Raw genomic sequence first — 24,570 nt, forward strand, 5'->3', positions numbered from 1 at the left:
AGTGTCCTGTGTCCCACCCCAGCCTGCCCTGTGCAGCTTAGCGGCCAGCTAACACTCCTGGGGTTGGGGCAGGGAGCCGTGGGGATAGTGGTTACAAGCACAATGTCGTGGTCATGGGAGCCGGACAACCTGGACTCAAATCCTGCCCATGCCACTCACTGCATGACCTGGAGCCAGCTATGAAGCTTTCCTGTGCTTCGGTAAATGGGGGATAATGGCATTTCACCTGGTTGTTGGCAGGATCCAGGGAAGTGAGGACAGAGCCAGGTGGGAGAAGGCCACTAGTGAGGAAAGCACAACAGTAAATGAATTAAGCACAAACACGGGAACTAAATCCTACCTCCAGATAGGAGGGCTGCTCCGAGGGAATGGTAGCTGGGGGTTGCCAGGGGAGTGGTCCAGCATGCCTCTAGAAGGTAAAGCAGGAGCAGAGCCCTCCTACCCTGCCTCCCCATACCCCTGAGCCCTGGTGTGTCCTGCACCGCCCCCCCCCCACACACCCCTGGCCCCTGGTGTGTTCTGTGTACTGCACTCAGCCTCCATCAGTGGGAAGTCTGGGTGTGTTAGCTCAGGAACACCAGGAGGTGGCCCCGAGGAAGCCCAGACATGGGCAATGTGTTTGAAGAAGCAAGGGCCGTGGGTGACCTAGGGCCCGCTGGGGAGAAACCCCAGCCACTCCTGGGGTCCCCACAGCCTGCTCCTACCTGTAGGTGGTGCCCTCCAGGAGCAGCCGCTGAGCACCCCCCTGCCCAGCCCCTACATCACCTTCCACCTGTGGACCGACGAGGAGCAGCTGTGTAGGTCCCTGGGCCCCCTCTTTGCTCTGTGGGGGTTGGGGTTGAGGGTTGTTGGGAGTGGTGCCTGGAGACAGTGCGTTGGGGGCATGCCTGGAGGACAGCGGCTAGCTAGCTCACTGTGTGGCAATAGCTCAGCACCCTGGTCTCTGGTCTCATGCCCACGGTGATGCCAACAGCCCATGCTCCCACGGAGGAGGCAGGCACAGAACAGTTGTGGCTCCCAGAGCTGCTGCTGTGAAGGGTCCTCTTCATACTTCCTCTCCCTCTGCCGGCCGCCTGTAGGCCCCAGCTTCCTAACACAAAGGTGGGAGCTCGAGACCTCGCACCTGTGTCCCAGAAGAAGCTCCAGGATCTGGGATGAACGGAGGGTCTGGGGTCGGCTAGGTACATGTCCGGGGTGAGGGGGAGGAAGGAGGACACCACACTGATGTCTTTACTGCAAGGATTCTCAGGGTGTGTTTCCCAGGGGAACTCGGCAAGAGGTGGCAGCAGTATGTGGGGCTCTGCCTCTTGGCCAACCACAGGACTTTGGCTTTTTGGAGCAGGCCTCCCTGCCCTGACTGCATCCTTGTCCTCTGCCCCAGGGAAGGAGCTGGTGATGTTTCTCCGCCCGCAGTCCCAGCTGCGCCTCAGCATTGACCTGGAGGCTTTGGATCTGCAGGGCTTCCGGTCGGACCGAGAGCTGGCCCGAGTGTCTGTGTTGTCCACCGACAGCGGCATCGAGCGGGACCTGCCTCTGGGGCCTGAGGAGCTCCCTGCCCCAGGCAGCCCCGAGATGGAGCGTGGGGGACTGCAACGCAAAGGGGGTATCAAGAAGAAGGCGTGGCTCCCTGACTGTCTGACACCTGCTGGTGGCTGGGACGGACCTCCAGGGCTGCACCGGCGGACAGGCAGGCCCAGCGGGGATGGGGAACTGCTGCCTGGGGTCTCCCGGCTGCACACGGCCCGGGTGCTGGTGCTGGGGGACGACAGGATGCTAGGGCGCCTGACCCAGGCCTACCACCGACTCAGGTAGGTTTCTCTGAAGCAGAGGCACAGGTGGGCCTGGGCTGAGCTGAGCTGAGCTGGGCTGGTGAAGGCCCAGGGAGGGGCAGAGGGAGCTGGGAAGTAAGACCAGGGTGGGAGGGTGCGTGGACCTCACGATTGCACGCAGATCGGCCCTGTTTATCTTTAGGATCGCCACCTCACAGGGCAGTTTGATTGTGCCCATCTCATAGATGGGTAAACAGAGGCTTGCAAGAGGGCCTAAATCACCTCAAGACAAATCCTAGCACATAGCAGGGCCAGCCCATTGCTCTAACCCTGTATGTTTCACTGCCTGTTGCCAGGAAACGGGAGACCCAGAAGTTCTGCCTCACCCCCAGACTCAGCTTGCAGCTCTACTACATACCCGTGCTGGCGCCGCAGGTGACCAAAAGGGACAAGGGAACTCGGGAATGGACAGAGTGCTTGGGGGCAGGGGTGCAGGAAGACGGGGTGGGCTCCTGACCTGGGAGTTACTAAGACCCGTGCTCGGACACTTGCAGCTCACATTCGATACCTGCCTTGGGCTTCCTGCTCACGCATGCCCTGGCAGGCAGTAGCTTTGGCTCAAGTTCTTGGGTCCCTGTTACTCGTGTGGGGCATCGGGATTGAATTCCTGGTTCCTGGGCTGTAGGCATTTGGGGCATGAGTTGGCAAATGGGGTCCTTCTCTCACCCCACATTTCCGGGGACCCACACATAAAGACATTTCAGGTTCATTCACTATTGGGGGTACGAGAGCCCCAGACGTGCCTCCCATCCTCTCACTTTCTCCTGCACGCCTCCCCTTCTTATCTGGGTACCTGTTTGTCTTCACGTGGAGCAGAAATGGAGGCCCCGGGCGATGATGTTCTTGACCACAACCATAAAGCACAGTGGCCCTGTCCCGGGGCCCCACAGCTTTGCCCCTCTCCTTGTCCCCAGGAGTCAGCAGCAGCCCGGCAGCTGGAGTTGGGAGAGCTGACGGAGCTGGCGGCGTTCCTGGGCCGCGTGGACCCGTGGTACGAGAGCACGGTCAACACCCTGTGTGCAGCCATCCACAAGCTGGCCCAGATGGTAGGGGCAGTGAGGGGCTCGCGTGAGGGGTGGGGATGCTTGGGATGTGTCCAGGAGCTGGGAGGGTAGGGAGGGCTGTGAGGAAGACAGCGTGCTAGGCTCCGTGGAGGTTTCCAAAAGGTTGGCACGCACCCTTGTAATTCCCCCGTGGGTTTGGACTTGCTGAAATTTCATCTGTCATACAATCAGAGGAAATTTTTATGCTGTGTTGTTTCTGCCTTAAAATTAGGCTGTGAAAGGCCTCCTCCGTGCCAAGATGAATAAATATCCCTCCCCCATCGTTTATGCCAACACTTTCACTGTCTCCTTTTTTTTTTCTTGCATTTCAATCATTAGCCCATCTGCCGTTAATCTGCAGGCTGAGTGTGAGGTGTGCAACTTTATCGCTTCCAACCGTTTAGCCAGTCATCTTAAAGCCATTTGCGGCAAAAACCATCTGGCCTCATGCATTCAAAATGCTGCTTTTATTATTCCCTAAATTCTGATATATACTTGGGTTTATTTCTGGAGACCTGGTCTCTCTCCTTGATCCGTGTGTTTCTTGTACAAATTACCATTGATATTTTAAGAGCTTGGAGAATATACCGGTCCTCTTACTCTTACTGTTCAAAGCTTTTCAAGTCTTACTGATTATAGTCTGTCTTCCCTGATAACCCTCATTGCATTTCGAATGAAAACTGTTTCCGAAAATCCTATTAAGATTTTGATCGACATGTGGAAGAATATCGCATAGTATAATCCCTTCCAAGAGAGCATGATCTGACTTTTCATTTATTAACATTTTTTTTTCTACTTCTCATTATGAGCAGCCTTGATCTGAATAGCCAACATCTAAGATGCTCGGCACCAACATGAAGTCACTGGTGGAACATTCCACACTTGACCTCAGAGAATGAGTTCCAGTCAAAACAAGGGCCTATTAGAAACAGTGTATAAAATTATACACTATGCAGATAAGGTGTATGTGAAACAGGAAAAGATCTTGTGTTTAGAGTTGGGTCTCATTCCCCAAATGTCTCAGTATATACACATGCCCGTAGTCCAAAATTAGAAAAAAAAAATCTGAAATTCAAAATGCATGTGGTTCTAAACATTTCAATTACAGAAGAATCAGCCTGTGTCACATTCTATGTTCTGTTTTGGGCGGCGGGGGGGAGGCTGGGGGGAGGGAATCCTTGTGCTTTTTCAACATGCTGGACCAGGTATATCAAGAACCAAGTCCATTCCCAATAGCAGGCAAACAGCCATCAGCCTGTTAATGCCAGAGCTGAGAGAGACCTAACATGGTAGGGTTTGGCCTAGTTTTCTGTAGAGAGACACTCAGGGTAGGCATTGCTGGTCTCAGACTTGGCCCAGGTGTGCAGCCAGTCCAAGCCCAGGGCCTTATCTGAGCTTTTCATGATCACAACAGCTCCAGTGGCTCAGCGCACAGCCTTGCCCATGGTTGTGCTTTGTGTGTCCTTGTGGAGTTGAAATGAACCGGGTTCTCTAGGGAGGTGGGGCCCTGGACAGGTATATTTCAGATTTATTGATACTCAGATAGTAGGAAGGGATTGAATGCATGGAGAGACCTGCCAGGTTTGAGCAGGCAGAGCTCTGCGGTTTCTGGCAGGAGGATGGTCCCTCCCACCTGCCTGAGGCCCCCCTCTGTCTTTCTCACAGCCTCCCTCCCTGGACACACCCCAGGCCGTGGACCCCTTCCTCCTGGATGGCATCACCTACTACATTCGCATGGGCAGCCAACCCATCTACTTCCAGATCTACATGGTCAAGGTAAGCCTATCACCTGGAATCAGTCCTCTTGGCCCTTGGACCCCACAACCAAAACACCGTGGCTCTGGGGAGACCCTGGCGAGCGCATGCTCTTGGTTGTTCATGGTGTTGTCTTCATGTGCTGGTGGACCAGATGGTCCTTAACTACCAGACCCCCTAAACCCAAGCAGAAGATGGTGAGTCAGGACTAGGATGTTTTGGACAGCATCACTAGCAAGTACTATCCTCTGAAAACCTAAACTCTGTTTTCTGCTCCCAAACTCCCATCACTCCTTTTCACACCTCACATCAGCCTCAGGGAGACCTTGAGGCCCCCTCCCACTTCCACATCCATCAGTTCCTGCTGCACCCCCCTTCTTGAGTGGCAGCCAGCTTCCTGCCTGAGCCACTCTCACACCTTGTCCTGCAAGCCCTACTTACACTCTTTGGGTGCTATCTGACATCCCAGCAAATCCCACGCCGTGGAGGGAACAGTGATGCGATGGGTCTTACTTTGCAGCTACACTGGGAATCCTGAGTGGCAGGAGAGAAGACCAACTGGAAACATTTTGGCTTGAAGATTTTCTTCCCCATGTTTGTGGTGTTCACTCCCCAGGCTCCACCCACAGCCCCGCCCCTTTGGCAAACTTCTCTCCTTCAGTCCTCCTCAAACCCACCCCTCCAGCAAGAAGAGAAGGTGGCTCCCAAGCAGGCAGGTGTTCAGCCCCCTGGCTGAGATACCCTTGACCCAGTTGGAGTTTGGTCCTGGATCTGATTCCCAGCCCTGGTCCCTTAGGCCACATACAGCCTGTGAATCAGATGTTGCCCTCACCTGGGCCATCTGGATCTCCCTGGGTGTGAGCCACCTGTCTAGCACAAACCCTCTCCCTTGGCTGCTGGCTCATCCGTGTCCATCTCCTCCAGTGCCTGTCCCCTACAGCGGTCCCCTCCTGTCTGCTGTTCCTCTTCACTTGGTAACCTGAGACAAGCCTTTCTAACCTGGAAGTTTCCAGTGACTTTCTCACTGAGGGTGTGCCCAGCACAGGGGTCCAGGAGAGCAAGCCAGAGGCTTGGACCTCTCCCAGGTCCCTGTCTGATCTCCCACACCATGTTCTCATCCGTGCTTCCACTGACTCTGAAGGGTGGCAGAAACCCAGCTACTGAAGCCCATGGGTGCTCACGACTCCCCAACTCTGGCACAAGCAGAAAGGACTTCTTTCAGAACCAGCTTCTATGACAAGTGTTGTATTGTTTCTTTTAGATTTATTATTATTTTTTTTTATTGGGAAGGCAGATATACAGAGAGGAGAGACAGAGAGGAAGATCTTCTGTCTGATGGTTCACTCCCCAAGCAGCCACAATGGCTGGAGCTGAGCCAATCCAAAGCCAGGAGACTCCTCCGGGTCTCCCACATGGGTGCAGGGTCCCAAAGTCTTGGGCTGTCCTCGACTGCTTTCCCAAGCCACAAGCAGGGAGCTGGATGAGAAACGGGGCCGCTGGAATTAGAACCAGCACCCATATGGGATCCCGGCGCATTCAAGGCGAGGACCTTAACCACTATGCTATAGTGCCGGTCCCTGTATTGTTTTCAATCGTATTTTCCTTATTTATTGTAGAAAGACAGAGATGGGAAAGAGGGATCTACTGGTTCCCTCCCCAAATGCCCATAACAGCCAGGGCTGGGCTAGGCAGGAGGCAGAAACCAGGAACTCACTCTTGGTCTTGCTTGTGGGTGGCAAGGACCCAACCACTCGAGCTGTCATCTGCTGCCTCCCCTGTGTGCATCAGTAAGAGGATGGACCTGAAATTGGTCCAGGACTCCACGCAGGCATTCTGACACGGGCTGTGGAGATGGCTTCCTACCAGTGTCTTCATTGCCACCCGGAACACCCAACCCTTCTGCCAGCCATTTGCCACTTTCCATGGACCACAGGACGTGGCCAGCATGTACCTGCATCCTACTTCAACTGACCACAGTCTCCATAGGCACGTGGTCTGGGCCCTGGGGTACAGCAGGCAGTGCCACTATGCACCAAGAATCCCCAAATCCCACCACACTGCCCCATACTACTTGAGCCCAGTCACATCTGCCTTCATGCTTGTCTCTTCTCTTGCCAAATTCCACTCCTGTTTCTGCTTTGTTTGGAAGAATATTTGAAAGTTCTGCTTTCTGGGCCTGGCACAATGGTCAAGTAGTTAAATCCTTGCCTTATATCCCATATGGGTACCAATTTGTATCCTGGATGCTCCACTTTCCATCCAGCTCCCTACCTGTGGCCTGGGAAAGTAGTCAAGGATGGCTCAAAGCCTTGGGACCCTGCCCTGTGTGGGAGACCTGGAAGAAGCTCCAGACTCCTGGCTTCAAATCAGCTCAGTTCTGGCAGTTGTGACCACTTGGGGAGTGAACAGGAAACAGAAAATCTTTCTCTCTGTATCGCCTTCTCTATGTAAATCAACCTTTCCAATAAAAATACATCTTTTTTTTTTAAAGTTTACTTTCTTTCAACATGTTTGCTTATAGCTCTGCTTCATAACTCAACACCCTGCCAGATGAAGTCATAGAAAATATGGTCTTGAGTTCGTCATTCACATTATAATGAATACGTTTGAATTATCTTTTAAAGATATTTTTAAAGATTTATTTATTTATTTATGTGAAAGTCAGAGTTAGAGACAGGGACAGAGAAAGAAAGGCCTTCATCTACTGGTTCATTCCCCAGGTGACTACAACTGTCAGAACTGGGCCAATCTGAAGCCAGGAGCTTCTTCCAGGTATCCCTAGCCCTTGGGCCATCTTCTGCTGCTTTCACATGCACATTAGCAGGGAGCTGGATTTGAAATAGAGCAGCAGGGACTCAAACCCGTGCCCATGTGGGCTCCCAGAGCTTCAAGCAATGGCTTTACCTGCTATGCCATGGTGCTGGCTCCTCAGTTATCTTTAGATTCTTGTTAGATGAATTTAGTCAGACAATTTTTTTTTTTTTTGAAAGACAGATTTACAGAGGAGAAACAGAGAGGAAGATCTTCCATCTGCTGATTCACTCCCCAAGTGGCCGCAAAGGCCAGAGCTGAGCCAATCAGCCTGGAGCCAGGAGCTTCTTCCAGGTCTTCTATGCAGGGTGCAGGTCCCAAGAGTTTGGAATGTCCTTGATGGTTTTCCCAGGCCACAAGCAGGGAGTTGGATGGGAAGTGGAAAAGCCAGATGGGATCCTGACGCATGCAAGACAAGGATTAGTCAATAGAGCTGTTGTACCAGATCCTAATCAGACAATAATAAAATATGCCTCATACTGCACCACATTGTGGTGTGGAATGCATAGCAATAGGAAATAAGCATTATAAAATAATCCATACTTGCAAATATGATTTAGCATAAATAAATTGGTATATCTTTTTAAACTGATGAACAGAAATTGTGTAGATGTGTCCTCAGCCACATGTTGTTCTGAAATCTGTCCGTATTGCGAATGGCTCAGCATACATATTACCTCATACTTTCTTTTTTTTTCTGATGGGCACACTTCACCTCTACTAGCAACTTACTGGGATTTTATATCCTTTGATCAGAGTCTCCCCAATTGCTTCTTCCTTCTCAGTTTTGTTTTGCAGGTAAAATACTAGTTTAATGATGAAAAAAAAAAACATAATGTAACTATTCCCATTGTGGAGGACTGGTGGTGGCTTCAGAACCGGATTGGGAAATTCAGGATCATGTCATCAGAACTCTGTCTGTTTGTCTCCCTGCCTCCCATCTTGGTGCCGGGAGGAGCACCAACAGTTTCACCCTGGCCCCCCGCCCCCCGTGCAGCCTAGCACACTGACCCCAGGCCCCCTCCATTCATTAGCCAGTAGTGGTTACTTGACAGTTTGGGTTTTTGCCTCCCACTCTTCCTAAATAAATCGCCTCGCTGTGACCACAGGCAGGTTCAAAGCCAGGCCATTGTGTACTGCATCCCAGAGCCCAGTCCTGGCAAGGAGGGGTGAGGTAGGGGAGTTGGGTGGGCACAGCTCTCTTGCTTCTGCTCCCTAGGACTGAAGAACTTAGCTGAGGAGCTGCCTCCAGCCTGGCCAGGCAGCCTTCTCCAAGCCGCCCCTTCCCCTCCTTTGTCCAGGTCTTCTTCAGTGACCCCAGCCAAGACCCTGTGGAGGATGTTTTCCTCACTGAGCTCAAGGTGAAGATCCAAGACCCCAAGGGTCCCAAAGGTGAGCTTCTGCCTCCCCTTTACCCCAAAGCCCACTCGGACCCAGCTTGCCCCAAACTCAACTCCTCACCAACTCCCCTGATAACACCTCTCCTCCTGCACCCCTGTCTCTCACATGGAGGTCTGACCTTGCACTTGGGGACAGGTTGCAAGGAGCCAGCCATGCTGTGAAGGGAAGTCAGGGCAGGAATGCTGAGAAGCGTACACCTTACATGCACCTTGCATGTACCAGTGACCCTAACCACAACCCTTCCCGTTTCTCCCAGATGGGTTCTCGCCCCGGAGGAGAGGTGTGACCGAGAGTCTGGGGACTGAGCTGTCCCTGCATTACCAGAAGGTCAGTGCGCTGTGTGCAGGCCGCAGAGGCTGGCTTGGGTGGGAAGAGGCAGGTGTGAGGAGCAGCTAGAGCTAAAGGAACTTTCTATACCTTGTGTTGAAGTTGCTCCCTGGTCTCCCCAACTCCAGGGTTTTTCAGGGTCATGACCTTGCATGTAGGTCAGGAGGTGACCTCCATGATGGACCAGGAGGGCATCCTCCCTACTAGCTGCATGGATGTGTGAACTGATCCCACCCAGGTTTACTCCCAAGGGACTTGGAGACACTCGAAGCCTCTACCCACTAGCCCAGCAATTCAGACCAGAGCCCCGGGGCTGGGACAGGGAGCCGGGCAGAGAGGAGAGACTGTGGGTGAGAGGAGACTTGAAGCAGAGGCCTGTCATGAGCACCCCAACCGCTCCTCTGTGCCCCCTCCCCAGGCCCTGCTCAGCCACAGACCCCAGAACATCACTGTCTCCCTGCGGGCCACTGGGCTGGTCCTGAAGGCCATTCCGGCCAGGGACACTGAAGGTGAGGAGCTGGGGGTGCAGGGAGGGATGAGGGAGGAAGGGCCTCTTGCATCATCCCTCCCACCAGGGACTGGAGCTGGGCCCAGGGCTAGGACAAGCAGGGCCCCTGCCCTCCCTTGGCGGCTCACTGTTGAGCAACCCGGACTCTTGCACCGGCCCCTGGACTGAGTCTGTGCCACCTGGGAAGTCACAACCAGAAGGTGGAGGCATCCCAGAGAGGGGGCACAGGTGGCACAGGTGGCTGCTGCCTCTGTATTGGTTACAATCTACTTGGAAATTTGGGGATTTTGAGTGTCTTTTTTAAAAAAGGAAACATAAATAATCAAAAATACCTAGTTTGGTACAAATAGTCAAATATTAGTTCTGGCTGTGAGGTCCCTGAGCTTCCCGGGATGCCAGAATGGACCACTCACCATTGAACACACATGTGTAGCAGAGACTGGGTAGCATTCCACAATAAACAGACAAAGGCTTTTCTGTGCTGTAACACCCATGAGGTAGGTTTTCTTGGCGTGAGCAATTTCTCACTGGAAGGGGAATTGAAGCAGAGAAACACGTCTGTGAGTTAGCAAGGACATTCTGGCCCAGGCTTTCCCATCACTGTTCCACAATGCCCTCCCCACCGCAGCAGTGCCAAATCCCAAGACTAGACCAGAAAGACACCTGTGACCCACCCATGTCTGCAGAAGATGGTTTTCAAGCCAAGAAAGCAGGTGGCCGTAGATCTCGTTTGCCACCCTACCCCATGTGTGTTCCCAGAACACATCCTGGCACATGGATCCCAGAACCACCTACATCCCAGAACCTGTGTGATCTGAGAGTAGGTAGCAGTCATGTGCTAGAGGTTAGTTAAGAAAGCCCCCTCATGTTTGCCTGCGCTGAGTGATCTGAGCATGCCCAGTAACTGCAGTTCACCAGAACTTTCTTCCTTTGAAAAGAGATTACAGGCAGAGATGAAGATGAAGCGGGCGGCTGGGTGGGGATTTAGGTTGGTGACAGCTTCAGACCCTGAAGTTGCAGAAATTGTGTGAACTTCTCAGGGATGAGAGAATCAGGCAGTGGCGTTCCAGCAGTGGGTAAGAGAGCGTGAAGGATCAAGAAGGGCCCCAGGAGGTGGGCTTAGCGTCTGGCGTCTTTAACTCCCCTACTTCTCTGAAGGCTCAATCACAGCCTCTCCCCTCCCCCATCTCATTCAGTTTCAGGGACTGCCCTCTGCCCCCCAACTGCTACTCCTGTCGCAGACCACACGTGTCTGAATGTCAGCGTGACCGAGGTTGTCAAGTCCTCTAACCTGGCAGGAAGGTCGTTCTCTGTAAGTACCGCGAGGGAAGTAGAGGTTTCGCTGGGGGTTCCGGGTAAGGAGAGAGTGCACAGGCAGGGCACAGGGTTGTGTGCCTCTGTTAGGGCTACGGGTGAGTCTGTTTGAAACATTGAGCACCTACTAGGGCAGTCAGGCACCCCATCACTGCCCGTCTGAGGACCTCAGACGTCCCACTTGGCTGCAACCTGCACCTGCATTCGAGTGTTCCCAACAGGGCTCTCAGCCAACCACAGCCCAGCCCTCAACCCAACCAAACCAAACCAACCAACTCCTTGGCAACCTATGGCCACTCCTTGACCTTTGCCCTTGCCCTGTTTGGTGCTCATTGGCAGAGACATGAGCCTGCCCCCTTTCTCTGTATCCGCTGGCCTCCCCAGGGCCCACATACCCATCCTGATTACGCCTGGACTGTGTTCTCACAAACAGGCACCACCTCCAGACCCATGTTCACCTTACCTGCAGGTGCCTGTGAAATCTGCAGGCCCAGGTGGCCAAGGGCTCCTGGGCTAAGTGTTGCTTCCATGCTAATTGGGGGTCCTTGACACTGGCTCAGCCATTTTCTCCTTTATCTTGTTGGGCTCAGCTCCGTGTGTTGGCAGTTCTCCTTTCTCTAGCTTTGATCCCTCCTAGAAACCCACTCAGGTCTTTTTCATCCTAAAATAGAAACAATATAGGGACTTAGGAGTGAGCATGCAACATATCTGTTAAGAGGCTGAGTTCAACACCCAGCTCCAGCACCGGCCTCCAGCTTCCTGCTAATGCAGACGCAAGGGCGCAACAGCTCTCATGGCCCCAGTGGTTGGGTTCCTGCCACCCATGTGTGTTTCAGATTCCCAGCTTTGGCCTCAAGCACTGGCCATTGGAGAATCTGGAGAGTGAACCAGGAAACGATAGTTCACCATGTCTCTGCATCACTCAGCTCTTACACACTCACAGAAACCGTGCCATGACCCAGGCACCTCTCTTGCTACCCAGTACATCTCTTTCCTTCCCTTCACAGTCATGTTCTAGAAGGACAGCTCTCATCGGGCTTCCTGGCCCAGTGATGTCCAATCAACATTACCTCCTGGTGCCAGGACCAACAGGTTCTAATTCTTGTGTTTCATTATCCCTTCTAAAGACAACTTTTAAACCTATAAGCAAAGGTTTTGTTATTTCCTGTGGGGTAACACAAAAAAGCCTCCAGAAGTGACTTGACTGATAGTTCCTCAATATCTTGAAAATCTGACTAGTAATATTTTTGGTGTAAATATCCAACTTTCATATTACATAAGAGTACCCCAGTATATACTGATCTGTAACTTGATTTTACTCACAGATATTTGAAAATTTTGCAAATATGTCTTAACTGGATCTTGTTGGTGTCATTAAATAGGTTTTGTGCTATTAAGTATCCATGTACGTCATTATATCCTACTATTTGCTGGCTGCATATCTCTGCATATTGAAATCATGGCTTCCTTTCTCCCTATCATAAACATATTATGAGAAGCATCTGGAGAAACAAGTATCCACTAGTAATCATGATTAAGCTTTTATTTATATATATATTTACCTGAAAGTCAGAGGGCATCTCATACACACAGAGAATGAGCAAGAGAGAGACAGAGAGGGAGGTGGGAGACAACATCCTTCCACTGACTCATTCCTCAGATGGCTGCAATTTCAGGGCTAAGTGAGGCTGAGGCAGGACCCAGGAACTTCTTCCAGGTCTCCCACATGGATAACAGGGGCCCGAGTGCTGGTCCATTCTTTGCTGCTTTCCCAGGCAAGTTAGCAGGAAGCTGGAGTGGAGGCAGCCTGTACACAGTAGCAGTGCTTGATTGGCTGAGCCGTGGCTGACTCAAGCCCAAATCTGCCTTCCATGCTCAGCTCCAGGGTGGATTTCCTCCTTCAAATCAGCTCCTGAGTGTGGTTTCTGTCTCGCTGACCACGTTCAACAACCTGGTCAGGGACTTTTCGAGAATCTAAATTTAACCACCCCAACAAGTTCCCTTTTATCCCTGCCTGTACTTGACGGAGGTTGATGGGAATTGGTGAAGTAGGTCCAACACTGGTGCTTTCCTCTCGGAAGTCAGGCAGGTCCCTGTGCCTTGCTCTACCCAAAGGGGATGAGATGACAAACACAGAGCAGCCCCAGGAAGTTCAAGGTGAGCTAGACTGAATGTATCCCCAACTTGGAGAGGGCACTGGGCCAGCCTTATGATTTTGAAGGGTCAGCAACAAAGAAATGTCGCTGGCTTGGAGGTTGGACCTAGAAAAACAGTTAGAAATAAGGCAGGGATGGAACCAGCGGTTTGAGGGTGTGGAAGGCAGGAAGCTGCCAATACAGACCAGGAGACAGCAGCTTTTCCTTGCTTACTGCACCCAAGACTGGGGGCCAAAAATGCATGGAGCCCTTTCTGCTAGTCGGGACTCCTGGGGCCTGATCCCGAAGCAGGTAGGGGGTGTCCAGGCAAGCAGACATAAAGCAGAAATGAAGGGCATCTGTCTATAGTGCAGGCAGGTGAGATGATGCTCCAGGACCGTGATCACCTAGAGGCTGAGGCTGAGGCCCGGAGCTGACTGCAGACATGTGGTGCAGCCAATGCTGGAAAAAAAAAAAACAAAACAAAAAAAGCTGAAACAAGCAAACAAACAAAACAAAAAGAAAGTGCAGCACTGAGCTGGGGGAGGGACCTAGCCCCACCCCCTACCACGTGCAGTCTTGGGTGGGCCTCCCTGAGTCCTGGGTCTCCTCTCGGCAGGTGTGTGCCTGTTTTTCCTCCCCAAGTGCAGGTGCCATCCTTATTGACTATCACAAATGGACTGCACTTGGCTCCCTCTCCCAACCCTGAGATCACGCGTTCCTCCAGCGGTTTCTAGAAGGTCACGGGGGTACCTCCATGCTGACAGTCATCCTGGAGCCCCCAGCTGTGGACAACAGCTGCCCACTGTGGCTAAGGGCTCCAGGGTGTCCAAGCTGCCACAGACTGTGTCACAGTCAGCAGTGGGGAGGGTGGGGTGTGTGTGTGTGTATAACGGGCCAGAAACCTGGGCTACCACAATTCCACAACTCCTGTGCCCACTGAGAGAAGTGGCTCAGGTCAGGGGCACCTGGATACCTGGGCCTGCTTTTCTTGGCCTGTCCAGAGGCCCAGAAGTCCTGGGCTATTTTCTAGACCCTGGGTCTCTACCCCCAGGTAGAAAGTGTTGGGTATAATTTTTTTTTTTAAGATTTTTTTTTAATTGGAAAGGCAGAATTACAGAGAGAAAGAGAGGCAAAGAGAAAGATCTTCCATTTGCTAGTTCACTCCCCAAATGACTGCAGTGGCCAGAACTAAGCTTCTTCCAGGTTTCTCATGTGAGTTCAGGATTCCCAGGGCCTTGGACCATCCTCAGCCCCTTTCCCAAACCATAAGCAAGGAGGTGGATTGGAAGTGGAGCAGCTGGGACACAAGCCTGTGCTAACATGGGATGCAGACGCTGCAGGCAAAGGATTAGCCTTCTAAGCCACCCCCATTGGCCCCTGTTGTGTGTAATGTAAGAACTGGGGTCAGGGCACACAAAGCTCCCCCAGGCCCCAATTTCAAACCTAGACAACATGCCTGTCAGATAAAGGAGGCGCTCAGAAATTGGATGCAGGCGCCATCCATGGCATGCCAGAATTTGGTTCCAAGTAAGGTCAACAGAGCTGCAAACCCTATGTGAGAGCCCAGGGCAGTGGGTGAGCCCTTCCTGTGGGGTTGTCACTCACTGCCGCCAGTCATTTGCAGCCAGGGAGCCAGGGAGGGACTGGGGGTGCTACTACAGCGAAGAAACACCCAGCAGCAGGGTGGAAGCCATCACCTGCTGGGTGACAGCAGTGCTCACATGAGTGCCCTCTGTCGCAGACAGTGACCAACACCTTCCGGACGGCCAACATCCGGATCCAGAGCCAGGACCAGAGGCCGCTGACCCTCTCCCTGGACAAGGACAGTCGGCGCACATTCAGGGACGTGGTCAGGTAAGGTTGCATCTGTCACCCAGGGCTGGGAAGTTGGGGGGAAAGAGTGTGACGGGGGAGAAGGAGAAAAACCTGAGCAGGCGACCCTTCCTGTCATCTCCTGCACTTAGCCCGGGACACCGTGTTGTCACAAGCAGAGCCTGTGGCCAGGCAGGTGGTGTCCCTGGCAGATGTGAACTTGAGCCACTGCCTCAAGGCTTGGATCTAGGAAGAAGAAGCAAATGAGTTGGGCAGTGGCTGCTGTAGATTTTCTACACACGCACGCACACACTCCTGACCCAGGCTCCCTGCTGGCCCCAGGGCCCCCACACAGGCTATGCTCTATATTCATCCAGAGTTCATCTGGCCCTTGCATTTGTGTCTGAAACGGCAGGAAGACAGTGACCCCACGCAGGCGTGGTTTCCTGTCCTGACCAGCCCCAGACCTGTTCCTTGTCCCGGTACTTCCTCTTTGCCTTCTACACGGCCTGAGCACACACCTGACACCCAGCGTGGGTCTCTCCTCCCACTCTCAGGTTTGAGGTGACTCCCTGCCCAGAGCCCAGTTCTGGGGCCCGGAAGTCCAGGGCATCGTGGCTCACTTCCCGCGGGCAGAAGCTGATGGAAACGACCCAAGCCAAGCCTAAGCCCCTTCTGATGCCCATCAACACCTTCTCTGGCATCGTCCAGTGAGCCCACCGGGGTAATGGCTGTGCTGGGTCCCGGAACCAGGGGTGCTGGAGGAAGGAAACACTACCTATATCCATCAGAAACACAGTGTGTGGCAGCCGGGCCAAGCTCTGCCCACTGCGTACCTGGGAGCTCACAGATCCAGTCGTGAGTCCTCCCCATTCCACCCCACCTCACCCTAGTCCTCCTTGCCAGCCTGGGAAACCAAAGCTAGAACTGTTGGCGTGGGCACCGGAGCCCTGTGGCCAGAGGGCAGAGGTGGAAGGGGAAGTGGGAAGAGAGAACTGAACCTTCATGGGAGATGTCTGCTCCTTCCCACGCGTGGACCACTGGTGTGGTAAGCCCCCAGGTGGGGGTCTCCCCCACATTCACTAAATGTACACTAAAGTGTTTCCACCAGGTGCTCTGCCCTGTGTACCCTCCCGTAGAGTTGGGAAGCAGGACTTCCCAGGACAATGTGGCCCCACTTAGACCAAGTAGGGGTGTTATGGAACATTGAATGGCATCCTCTGTCTTTCCCTACCCCTTCCTCCCCTCGTTCTTGTACACTATGAGCGCCTCTCCTATCCCCAAATGGAGATTGACAATACCAGGTAATTGTTGCAGGTCAGTTGGAGACATTAAAATTCTTGATTTTCAAATTCAAAAATTCATACCTGGGTGTAAAAATAGGAGAGGCCAAGGACACATGCCCTGGCTCCCAGGACTTGGGGGAGGGGGACGATGGCAGTGTTGGCAGGGGTCCCACCGGGGCCTTCTTGTCCTGGGAGTGAGCCAACATCCAGGTTGCATCCACTCCGACCACGCAGGAGAGTGTAAAAGGAGCTGCCTGGGGCAGATGGGGCAGATGGGCAGCAAGGGCGAGACCCCAGGAAACAGGCCAAGTGCTTTTCTCCCACAAACGGAAAGCAAACAAGCCCCAGGGGTCTCCAAGGAATGGGGGGTTATCAGGGTGTCTGTCTCGCAGTGAGGGTGAACCCAGGCTGGATCATGTGATATTCCGCCGGGTACCATGAAGGGGGTGGTTTTCAGTCCGCAAGGGCCTTGGCCTCTCCTATTTTTACAGGGCCAGGATCTCACAATCAGAGTGGCTTTACCTGAGCCAGTGTTCGCTTTTCTTTCCTCTGCCTTGGAAACGGCGTAGACAGACCTACGTCCACCTGACATGTCAGGCCGGCAGGCTGTGAAGAGCAGCTCTTATTGTAGACCCAATTCGGCTGTGAGCACACTTGTTGGCAAAGTGGGGCCTCGGCCAAATCGGGAGCTCTGGTCAAACCCTGTAGGAAACACTGGGCAAGTCTGTGGCTGGCCACTGGGCTGTTTTGGAGCAAAACCTTCAGCCTGTGATCAAGGGCCAGGCTGCTGCCCAGGTCTTGATTAAGCACATGAGGAGAGAAGTTTCCTGGAAAACGAGACCCAGTCCAAATGCCAAGGATACCACTCATTTTGCCAGGGAGGAGTGATTTTTGATGTCTATTATGCTAATCAGGGAAGCCACTTCTGTTGACCTACAATCATGAAGGTACTTAAGGTTTATTTTATTTGAAATGTAGACGTAAGAGAAGGAAATGGAATCTTCCATCTGCTGTTTTGTCCTGCCAGTGGCCACAACAGCCAGGCTGAAGCCAGGACCCAACCATCTCCCACTGCTTTCCTAGGCGCATCAGCGAAGAGCTGGATAAGACATGGAACATTCTGGACTCCAACCTATGCTTACAGGGACCCTCCCCTCAACCCCAGGCATTTCAGGCAGGGGCTTAATATACCGTGACACAACGCTCTTTTCTGACCAATGCTAACTGACTGCGTCTGGTCAGGGAGGAGGGGAGACCCCCTGACAGCATGGCTGACCCACCCTTAGGCACCTAGCAGCCATTCAAAAACTATGCTTAACTGTTCTTTAGGAGGTGTTTCATGCTGAAGAACACTACCACCCAAGGTCAAGCCTCTTCCAGGGACAGCTTCTGTCTAGGAACACGGTCTCAGGCCCTGGATGGAGATGCACTACCGTAGATAAATACGGGGAATATCAGCCTTGGCCGTAGGAGGAAAAAGGAAGCAGGGGAGTGTGTGTCGCCCGCCCGCCCGCAGGGTTTGCAGTCTCAGAGTGGACCTCTAGTTCTGGGTCCGGGAGCGTTTACGGGGGAAAGATCTAAAGAGGGAGGGAGTCCGTGGACAGCATCATACCGCACTCGCTCCTCCTCCACTCTGACCTCCCACCTCCCATCTCCACGGTCTCGCTTGTTCCAAGCAAGCAGCCACCACAGGACGCGCACCTGCGCCCCCAGTGAGCGCAGGTTTTGGCGCAGCATCCGCGGGGCGCGCGGCAGGTGCATCCTACAGGTGCGTCGGCCCGGTCCTTCCACAGTGGCCGCGCCTCCTCGAGGCGGGGCGACTTCCGGGCTGGCGGCTGGACACGGGGGCGGAGGCGGCTGGACGCGCGGGCGGAGGCGGCTGGACGCGCGGGCGGGGGCGGCCGTTGACCTGGCCAGCGCGGCGGCGCCGCCCGAGGCAGCCGCGACTCGCTCGGAACCCGGATCCCGGATCCCTCGAGCCTTCTTCCTCCCGGAGTCGGGGGAGGGGGCATGGGGCGCCGCCCTCTTCGGCCTTGGCCGTCGTCGCCGCCGCTGCTGCTGCTGCTGCTTTCCCTCCGCGTCCAGCTCCGCTTTCCGCCTCCGGCTCGCGGCTGACGGGAGACGGAGCAGCCATGAACGCCAACCCCCAGTGGGACGTCAGCAGGGCGCTGGGGGTGGCCAGGCTCTTCCAGGTGGTGTGTGGGGTCCGAGATGGCTCGGTGACCCCGTTTCTGACCCTGTACCTGCGGCAGCTGGGCCTGGCCGCGCCCTGGGTGGGCGTACTCATGGGTACCAAGCACCTGGTGGCCGCCTTCTGGGCCCCCTTCTGCGCCTTCGTGGCGCAGAGATACCAGAAGAGAAGGGCGCTGCTGACCGGCTCCCTGCTGGGCTCCATGGGAGCCAGCCTGCTGGTGGTCCTGGTACCGCCTATGCCCCAGGAGCTGGGATTGAGCCCTTGTGATGTTGAGAGCCGTATCACAACTGTCACAGCCCAACCGCTGGAGGTCACGGTCTCCTTGAACTTCACTTCGCCTAACCTGGAGTCCTCATTGGTCTTGGGAAGCCACCCAGCAGAGGTGCCGCACCTGTCCCACAGGAGAAGCCCTGGCCTGGGCGGACTTGGCAGGAATGCCCAGGATACCTTCCAAGGTCCCCCTGGCCACCTAACGGGCTCTGTGGCGGAAACCAGAACCACAACCCGAGTCCTCCTCCCGGATCCTGTGGCTGTAGAGGAGGACGCCCACGCCTGGGACGGTGCTCTCGAGGTGGTGAACAGTGCCCTGGCTTTGATGCCAGGTGACGCCTCAGAGCCGGGGAATACAGCCATCAGCAACATGTCAGCCACTGCAGAGGAGGGCCAGGCCCTTGACCACCCCTGGGAAGGACTGCGGTGGACTTTCGCCCTCGCCCTGGGCTCCGTGGTGCTCTGGGAGCTGCTGACGACACCCCTGGAGCCAGTGGTCGACGACAGCCTCTATGAGCATCTGGATTGTGTGGATGCCACCGACCGCTACAACAGCCTATGGATGTGGAGGTCGCTGGGCCTGGTGGCAGGTGCGTGCAGCATCGCCGCCCTGGTGGAGCAGCTGGGCTGTTTCCTGGAAGCCGGCGGCCCTCAGGGAGCCGTGCATTTCTACAGCTACTCGGCGGTCAGCCTGGTGGCCTTGCTGGTGAGCCTTGCCATCCCCATCCCCAAGTGCCTCCCGCAGGTGCCCCGCCCCAGGACCCTCAAAGCCCTGACTCTGGTGGGGGGCGCCCCCCGCCTCATCCTCCTGGCCCTCACCGTCGTCCTGCTGGGTGCTGTGGCCAGCACCGTACAGAACTTTCTGTTCTGGCACATGAGGGACCATGGCAGTAGTGAGTTGGTCATGGCCTTGGCGTTTGCCCTGGGCCTGCTGGGTGAGATGGCACTGCATCCCTGGAAGTCGGTGTTGCTGGGCAAGGTGTCCAGGGCGGCCGCCGTGGGGCTGGGGCTGGCCTGCCTTGCTGGGCAGCTGCTCTACTATTCATTTCTGTGGAGCTGGTGGTCCGTGCTCCCCGCACAGGCCCTGAGCGCTTTCAGCAGTGGGGCACTGTGGTGGGCTGTGGGTGCCTCCCTCGAGGACCTGGCCACCTCAGGCACCGAGAGACCCCTGAGCGGCATGTTCCGAGAGCACCTGTATGGGGGTGGCTGCAGCCTGGGCAGCTTCATTGGGGGTTTTGTGGTGATGCGTTTTGGCCTGGCCACGCTCTACCAGGCCTGCTGTCTGCTGCTGATGCTCTGGCTGGCCCTGTACTTGGCTGTCCAGCCCAAGTTGCCCCAGGAACGTAGCATCAACTACTCGAAGCTGCTGGCAGTGGAGACGAGTGACACAAGCGACTCAGAGCCGGGCCTGGACCAGGACTGGTTTGTGAAGGCCATGAAGGAGGACCACGCGCCTTGGAAGGGCTGAGTGAGCAAGAGGGGTCAGAGTAGGGGAAGGGACAGCGGTCGGCATGCACCGAGCCGGCAAGGAAGTCGTGATCTAGACCAAACCCGGTCCGTGGGGAGGAGGAAGGCCAGGGCTGCGGAAGACTATGTGGAGATCGTCTGGTCCCTGGGGTCTCTCTTTTGTAGTAAAAGGAGATGGATGAGCTGTTGGTCATTCAAATCTCTTGTCAATAATGGAGGACGAATACATTTGCTAAAAAATAAAAGAAAAAAACACAACTTTTTATTCTATGTGCTGTATTCTGATGTATAAAAGCGTTCGTGTTTCTGAGAGAGGGAGAGATGGTCTCCTACCTGCTGGTTCGCTCCCTAAATGACAACCACTGGTACTGGGCCATTCTGAAGCCAGGAACCTCTGCCAGGTCTTCCATGTAGGTACCAGGGCCTAAGTGCCTCCGCTGTCTGCTGCTGCCTTGCTAGGCGCATTAGCAGGGGGCTGGATCAGAAGGGGAGCAGCAGGCGCTCATAGGAGATGCTAGTTTTTCAGGCAGTAGTTTAACCCAAGGCACTGTTAACATCCACTCTGGGACCGAAGGCTTTAGTCATTGTGCTCTATTTCTAAGGCCGGAATTAAGTGTTACGCTTTAAGGCAGAGGCAGGTGTTCAGCCCAGCTGTTAAAATGCTCATTAAAAGCCAACCCTAACTGGTCCCATCCCCGACTCCCCCACCCCTGCTCCACTGGGGGGCCTGATTTTCATCCCTGGCTGCAGCTCCAGATCCCAGCTTCCTGCTAATGTGCGCCCTAGGAGGCCTCGATGATGGTTCAAGTTTCTGCCTGGACTGAATGCCCGGTTGCCTTCTTCAGCCTGGGCCAACCCCGGCTTCACAGGTAATTGTGGTAATTACCAGCAAGTGGTTAATTCTGTCCCTCTCCCTGTTCTGTCTCTCCAGTGTATTCAGAAAATACATTTGTAAAAGTTCAGATTTATTTTTTTTCTTAGATCTAAGGCAGTAAGCACTTGAAATGTCCTGAATAGTAGGTAATATTTACTATGTAAAAATTTTTTAAAGATTTTTTTTTTTATTGGAAAGGCAGGAGATCTGTCTGCTGGTTCACTCCCCAGGTAGCTGCAAAAGCCGGAACTGAGCCGATCTGAAGCCAGGAGCCAGGAGCCTCTTCCAGGTCTCCCATGCAGGTGCAGGGTCCCAAGGCTTTGAGCCATCCTGTACTGCTTTCCCAGGCCACAAAGTAGAGAGCTGGAGGGGAAGTGGAGCAGCTAGGACATGAACTGGTACCTATATGGGATCGTGGCACAAGCAAGGTGAGGATTTAGCCAATAAGCCATCACACCAGGCTCTACTATGTATCTAGAACATGCTAACTTGCTAAAGGAAACAATTGTAGAAAGGATGGAAATGAGCTGAAGAGTTAAAAGGTGTAGTTTAACCAGAGGCATGGGTTGGAGGAGCTGGGCAAGAGACAGTGACGTAACAGTTCAAGACCTGGAAGATTTTAGGGAAGAATGAGGCACTTAGAAAATTCATGTTTTCTTCCATGTATATATTTTTTTTATATCTGTTTCGTTTCTTGATGTTTAGCAGAATCAGTGTATATCATGGAGGACACACAAGCCATGTTCAAACCACGGCAGGGCAGGGCCCAGTGCTGTGGGGCAGCCACTGCCTGCAGTGACCGGCTTCCCAGAACAGAGCACTGATTCGAGTCCAAATGAACTTGAGAAGGCATCAGATGACCCACGTGATCGGGCTCCTGCACTCATAGCCAGTCATCCGGGTAACCTGGATATAGTTCTAGACTCCTAGCTTCTTATAAACAGGTCTTCTTATAAACTTCTTATAAACTCCTAGCTTTGTGTAGTCCTCCAGGACAGACACTGTTACACTTTAACTCACTTTTATTTGAAGTGGCACATAGAGTGTTCATTGCCCAGACACCCACAGTAGTGGCTGGGGCTGGGTCAGGCCAAAGCCGGCATCCTGTGTGAGTCCCCGCTGCTCCACTCTCCACCCAGCTCTCTGCCTATGAGCGTGGGACAGCCACGGAAGATGCTTCAATCCACGTGAGATCCACATGGAGCTCAAGGCCCCTGGGTTCAGCCTAGCCAGCCAGCCCTGGCCATTGTGGCCATTTGAAGAGTGAACCATCTGTCTGTCTCCCTCTTCTCTCGTTAACTCTGCCTTTCCAATAAACAAGCAAATCTTTCCCAATGGAGCTTGGGATTCATCTCAGCAGTTGTGCAGGGGTCCTGAACCAAAGTCAGGAGCAAAGAAAGGTGGGAGAATACAGCACGCCCTCTCGCGGCCACAGGAGCGTGGTGTAACCTATGGGGCTACAGCTCTTGCAGGAGAACCGTGGTCTTTGTTCTTAGAGTGCCTTAAAGCGGAAAATGCAACACCGCCCCCCACAACAGGATTGCTTGTGTCTCCTCGTAGCTTCGCACAGCCAAAAGCTTCAAGACACAGAATCAAGGTGGATGACCCCAGGTGGTCACTTTGAGAATTCTGCTCTGTGCACGGTGGTCACTTTGAGAATTCTGCTCTGTGCACGCCCTGGACATGGCCGTTGTGGAAAAATGCTGAAATCGCTGATGGCTTCCAAAATAGAGAAAAATCTAGAAGACGATCTGCGGCACACATTTACTTTATTTAGACAGTCTATTTTTTTCCTGCCCTGCCTGCTGCATATGAAGAGTGATCTTTCAGTTCAAAATGTTTCTGGACAATGGGATTAGAGATAAGCTTATTTTGGTATTAAAAAAAAAATGGAAATCCATGCTATTCTCTCCCTCTCTCTCTCTCTCTCTAAGACATTTATTTATTTGAAAGGCAGAAGGACAGGGGAAGAGGGAGATTTTTTAAATCCATCTGCTGGTTCACTCCCCAAATGAACACAGCAGCCAGGGCTGGTCCAGGGCTCAGAATTCCATCTTGGACTCCCATGTGGGTGCAGAGTCCCAAACACTTGGGCCATCTTCCACTGCTTTTCCAGGCACAGGAACAGGGAGCTGGCTCGAAGGCAGAGCAGCCAGAGCTAGGATGGGTTGTCTGATACGGGATCCCAGCCTCACATGCAGCTGCTAATCCACTAAGCCACAGTGCTGGCTCCCATTTTTTTTCCCCCCATGATTTGCATTCCCATGAACTTTTTAAAGACCCTTATAAAAATGCCAATTTCATATATATATAAATTTTATTTTTTATAATGATTACATGGTGGATCAGGGTGGGCAGGATCAAGGTTTAGGGAAAATTCGGTGAACTCATTGCTTCCAAATTTGCTATTTCTTCTTGTTTCTGGGAGAAGGGGAGAGACAAAGGGGGAACCCACTCATGACTTTCCACACGTCCCAGTGCTCAGGGGTGAGGAACCACCACCTCATATCAACTCAGGGTCTCAATGTGTACATACTCTGAGGGTTCTGTCCAAGTGGTTTGGATAGTTCTGAAATGCTGCCGATTTCGTGGATCTGAGGGTCCTGTCACCCTCCCAATGGCCATTGGCTCCAGTCAGCAAGAATTTTGCTGTCGTCATTTGTCTGGGGTAGTTGTCCAGTTCTGTTCTGCTATAGCACCAAATGAGCTGCTATATTCTCCTTTTACAACAGGGCCCATGTCCACTGCTCCGCCTTTTTCATTAAATAGGACGTGTTCTTGCAAGCAAGTCCAAGGACCCAGGCCAGGCGTCCCAAGCATTGCTGGATGCCCCACTCCTGGAGCTCACACACCCCACACCCCTAGTAGGAGATCCCCAGGACCCAGACCATGAGACCCAAGTCCCACTGGATCCCCCACAAACCCTGCACCCACCTAATAGGCAGGCACCAGGACCTAGACTGTGAAACCCAAGTCCCACTGGATCCCCCACCCCTGGGGCTCATAAACCGTCACTCACCTAACAGGCAGGCCCCACGATCTGGGCCAGGTGACCCAAGCCCCACACGTTCCCCCATCCCCAGGGCTCAGGAATCCAGCCCCCACAATGCATATGGACCCCAGGACCTGAACCAAGCTACCAGAGCCCTGTCAGATCCCCCATTCCTGGGACTCATGAATGCAGCCCCTATTGGGTCCAGGCTGGCATGACTCACCTCATCTCAGCGTCCGCAATCTTGTTGTGCATCCTGGCTTAATCTAGTCTACCCCCGTCCCAGCTCCTGCTGGTGGGTGCTGCAGCCTATCTCAGTCTAGTCTGATTGTTGTCCTGCTGCATTCTGCACAGACCCCTGTCACACACACAGGCTGCTTTCTGTCTTCTTCTCCAACAGCTCCATCTTGGCGCCTGGCCCCTAGAAGCACAGCAGGGCATTGGGGGGCTGGGGCACTGAGTGAGTGTTCTCTTATCCCCCAACCTGGCACTAGGTCCCTGGGCTTTGAGCAAAGTAGCTGCTGCATGGAACTTGAAGTGCCAGCAGCC

At 53.7% G+C, this 24,570-nt stretch overlaps 2 protein-coding genes across 3 annotated transcripts in view; both read left to right on the top strand.

Moving 5' to 3' along the window:
• The window catches only part of PIK3R6 (phosphoinositide-3-kinase regulatory subunit 6), a 37,955-nt gene extending 21,048 nt beyond the window's left edge, over positions 1-16,907 (top strand). For both annotated transcript variants that reach the window (XM_041000318.1, XM_041000319.1), the window contains 11 exons: positions 711-797; positions 1,382-1,808; positions 2,126-2,204; positions 2,744-2,875; positions 4,538-4,648; positions 8,740-8,830; positions 9,096-9,166; positions 9,585-9,675; positions 10,871-10,986; positions 14,868-14,980; positions 15,496-16,907. In XM_041000318.1, coding sequence (XP_040856252.1) covers positions 711-797; positions 1,382-1,808; positions 2,126-2,204; positions 2,744-2,875; positions 4,538-4,648; positions 8,740-8,830; positions 9,096-9,166; positions 9,585-9,675; positions 10,871-10,986; positions 14,868-14,980; positions 15,496-15,652 — 1,475 coding nt within the window. In that variant the 3' untranslated portion in view covers positions 15,653-16,907. The remainder of the gene's footprint in view (positions 1-710; positions 798-1,381; positions 1,809-2,125; positions 2,205-2,743; positions 2,876-4,537; positions 4,649-8,739; positions 8,831-9,095; positions 9,167-9,584; positions 9,676-10,870; positions 10,987-14,867; positions 14,981-15,495) is intronic.
• Positions 16,908-17,868: 961 nt separating this feature from the next.
• On the top strand, positions 17,869-20,514 carry MFSD6L (major facilitator superfamily domain containing 6 like). The gene has a single exon (XM_041000320.1). It carries the CDS (start codon positions 18,357-18,359, stop codon positions 20,154-20,156), a length of 1,800 nt encoding a protein of 599 aa, XP_040856254.1. The 5' UTR covers positions 17,869-18,356; the 3' UTR covers positions 20,157-20,514.
• The last annotated feature ends 4,056 nt before the right edge of the window (positions 20,515-24,570 follow it).

Source organism: Ochotona curzoniae, unplaced genomic scaffold (assembly GCF_017591425.1).
Source record: "Ochotona curzoniae isolate NIBS_2020 unplaced genomic scaffold, NIBS_Ocur_1.0 scaffold_2453, whole genome shotgun sequence".
NCBI lineage: Eukaryota > Metazoa > Chordata > Mammalia > Lagomorpha > Ochotonidae > Ochotona > Ochotona curzoniae.

Coding starts and splice junctions, on each gene's coding strand:
- MFSD6L (XM_041000320.1), top strand. CDS start 18,357: ATGAACGCCAACCCCCAGTGGGACGTCAGCAGGGCGCTGGGGGTGGCC.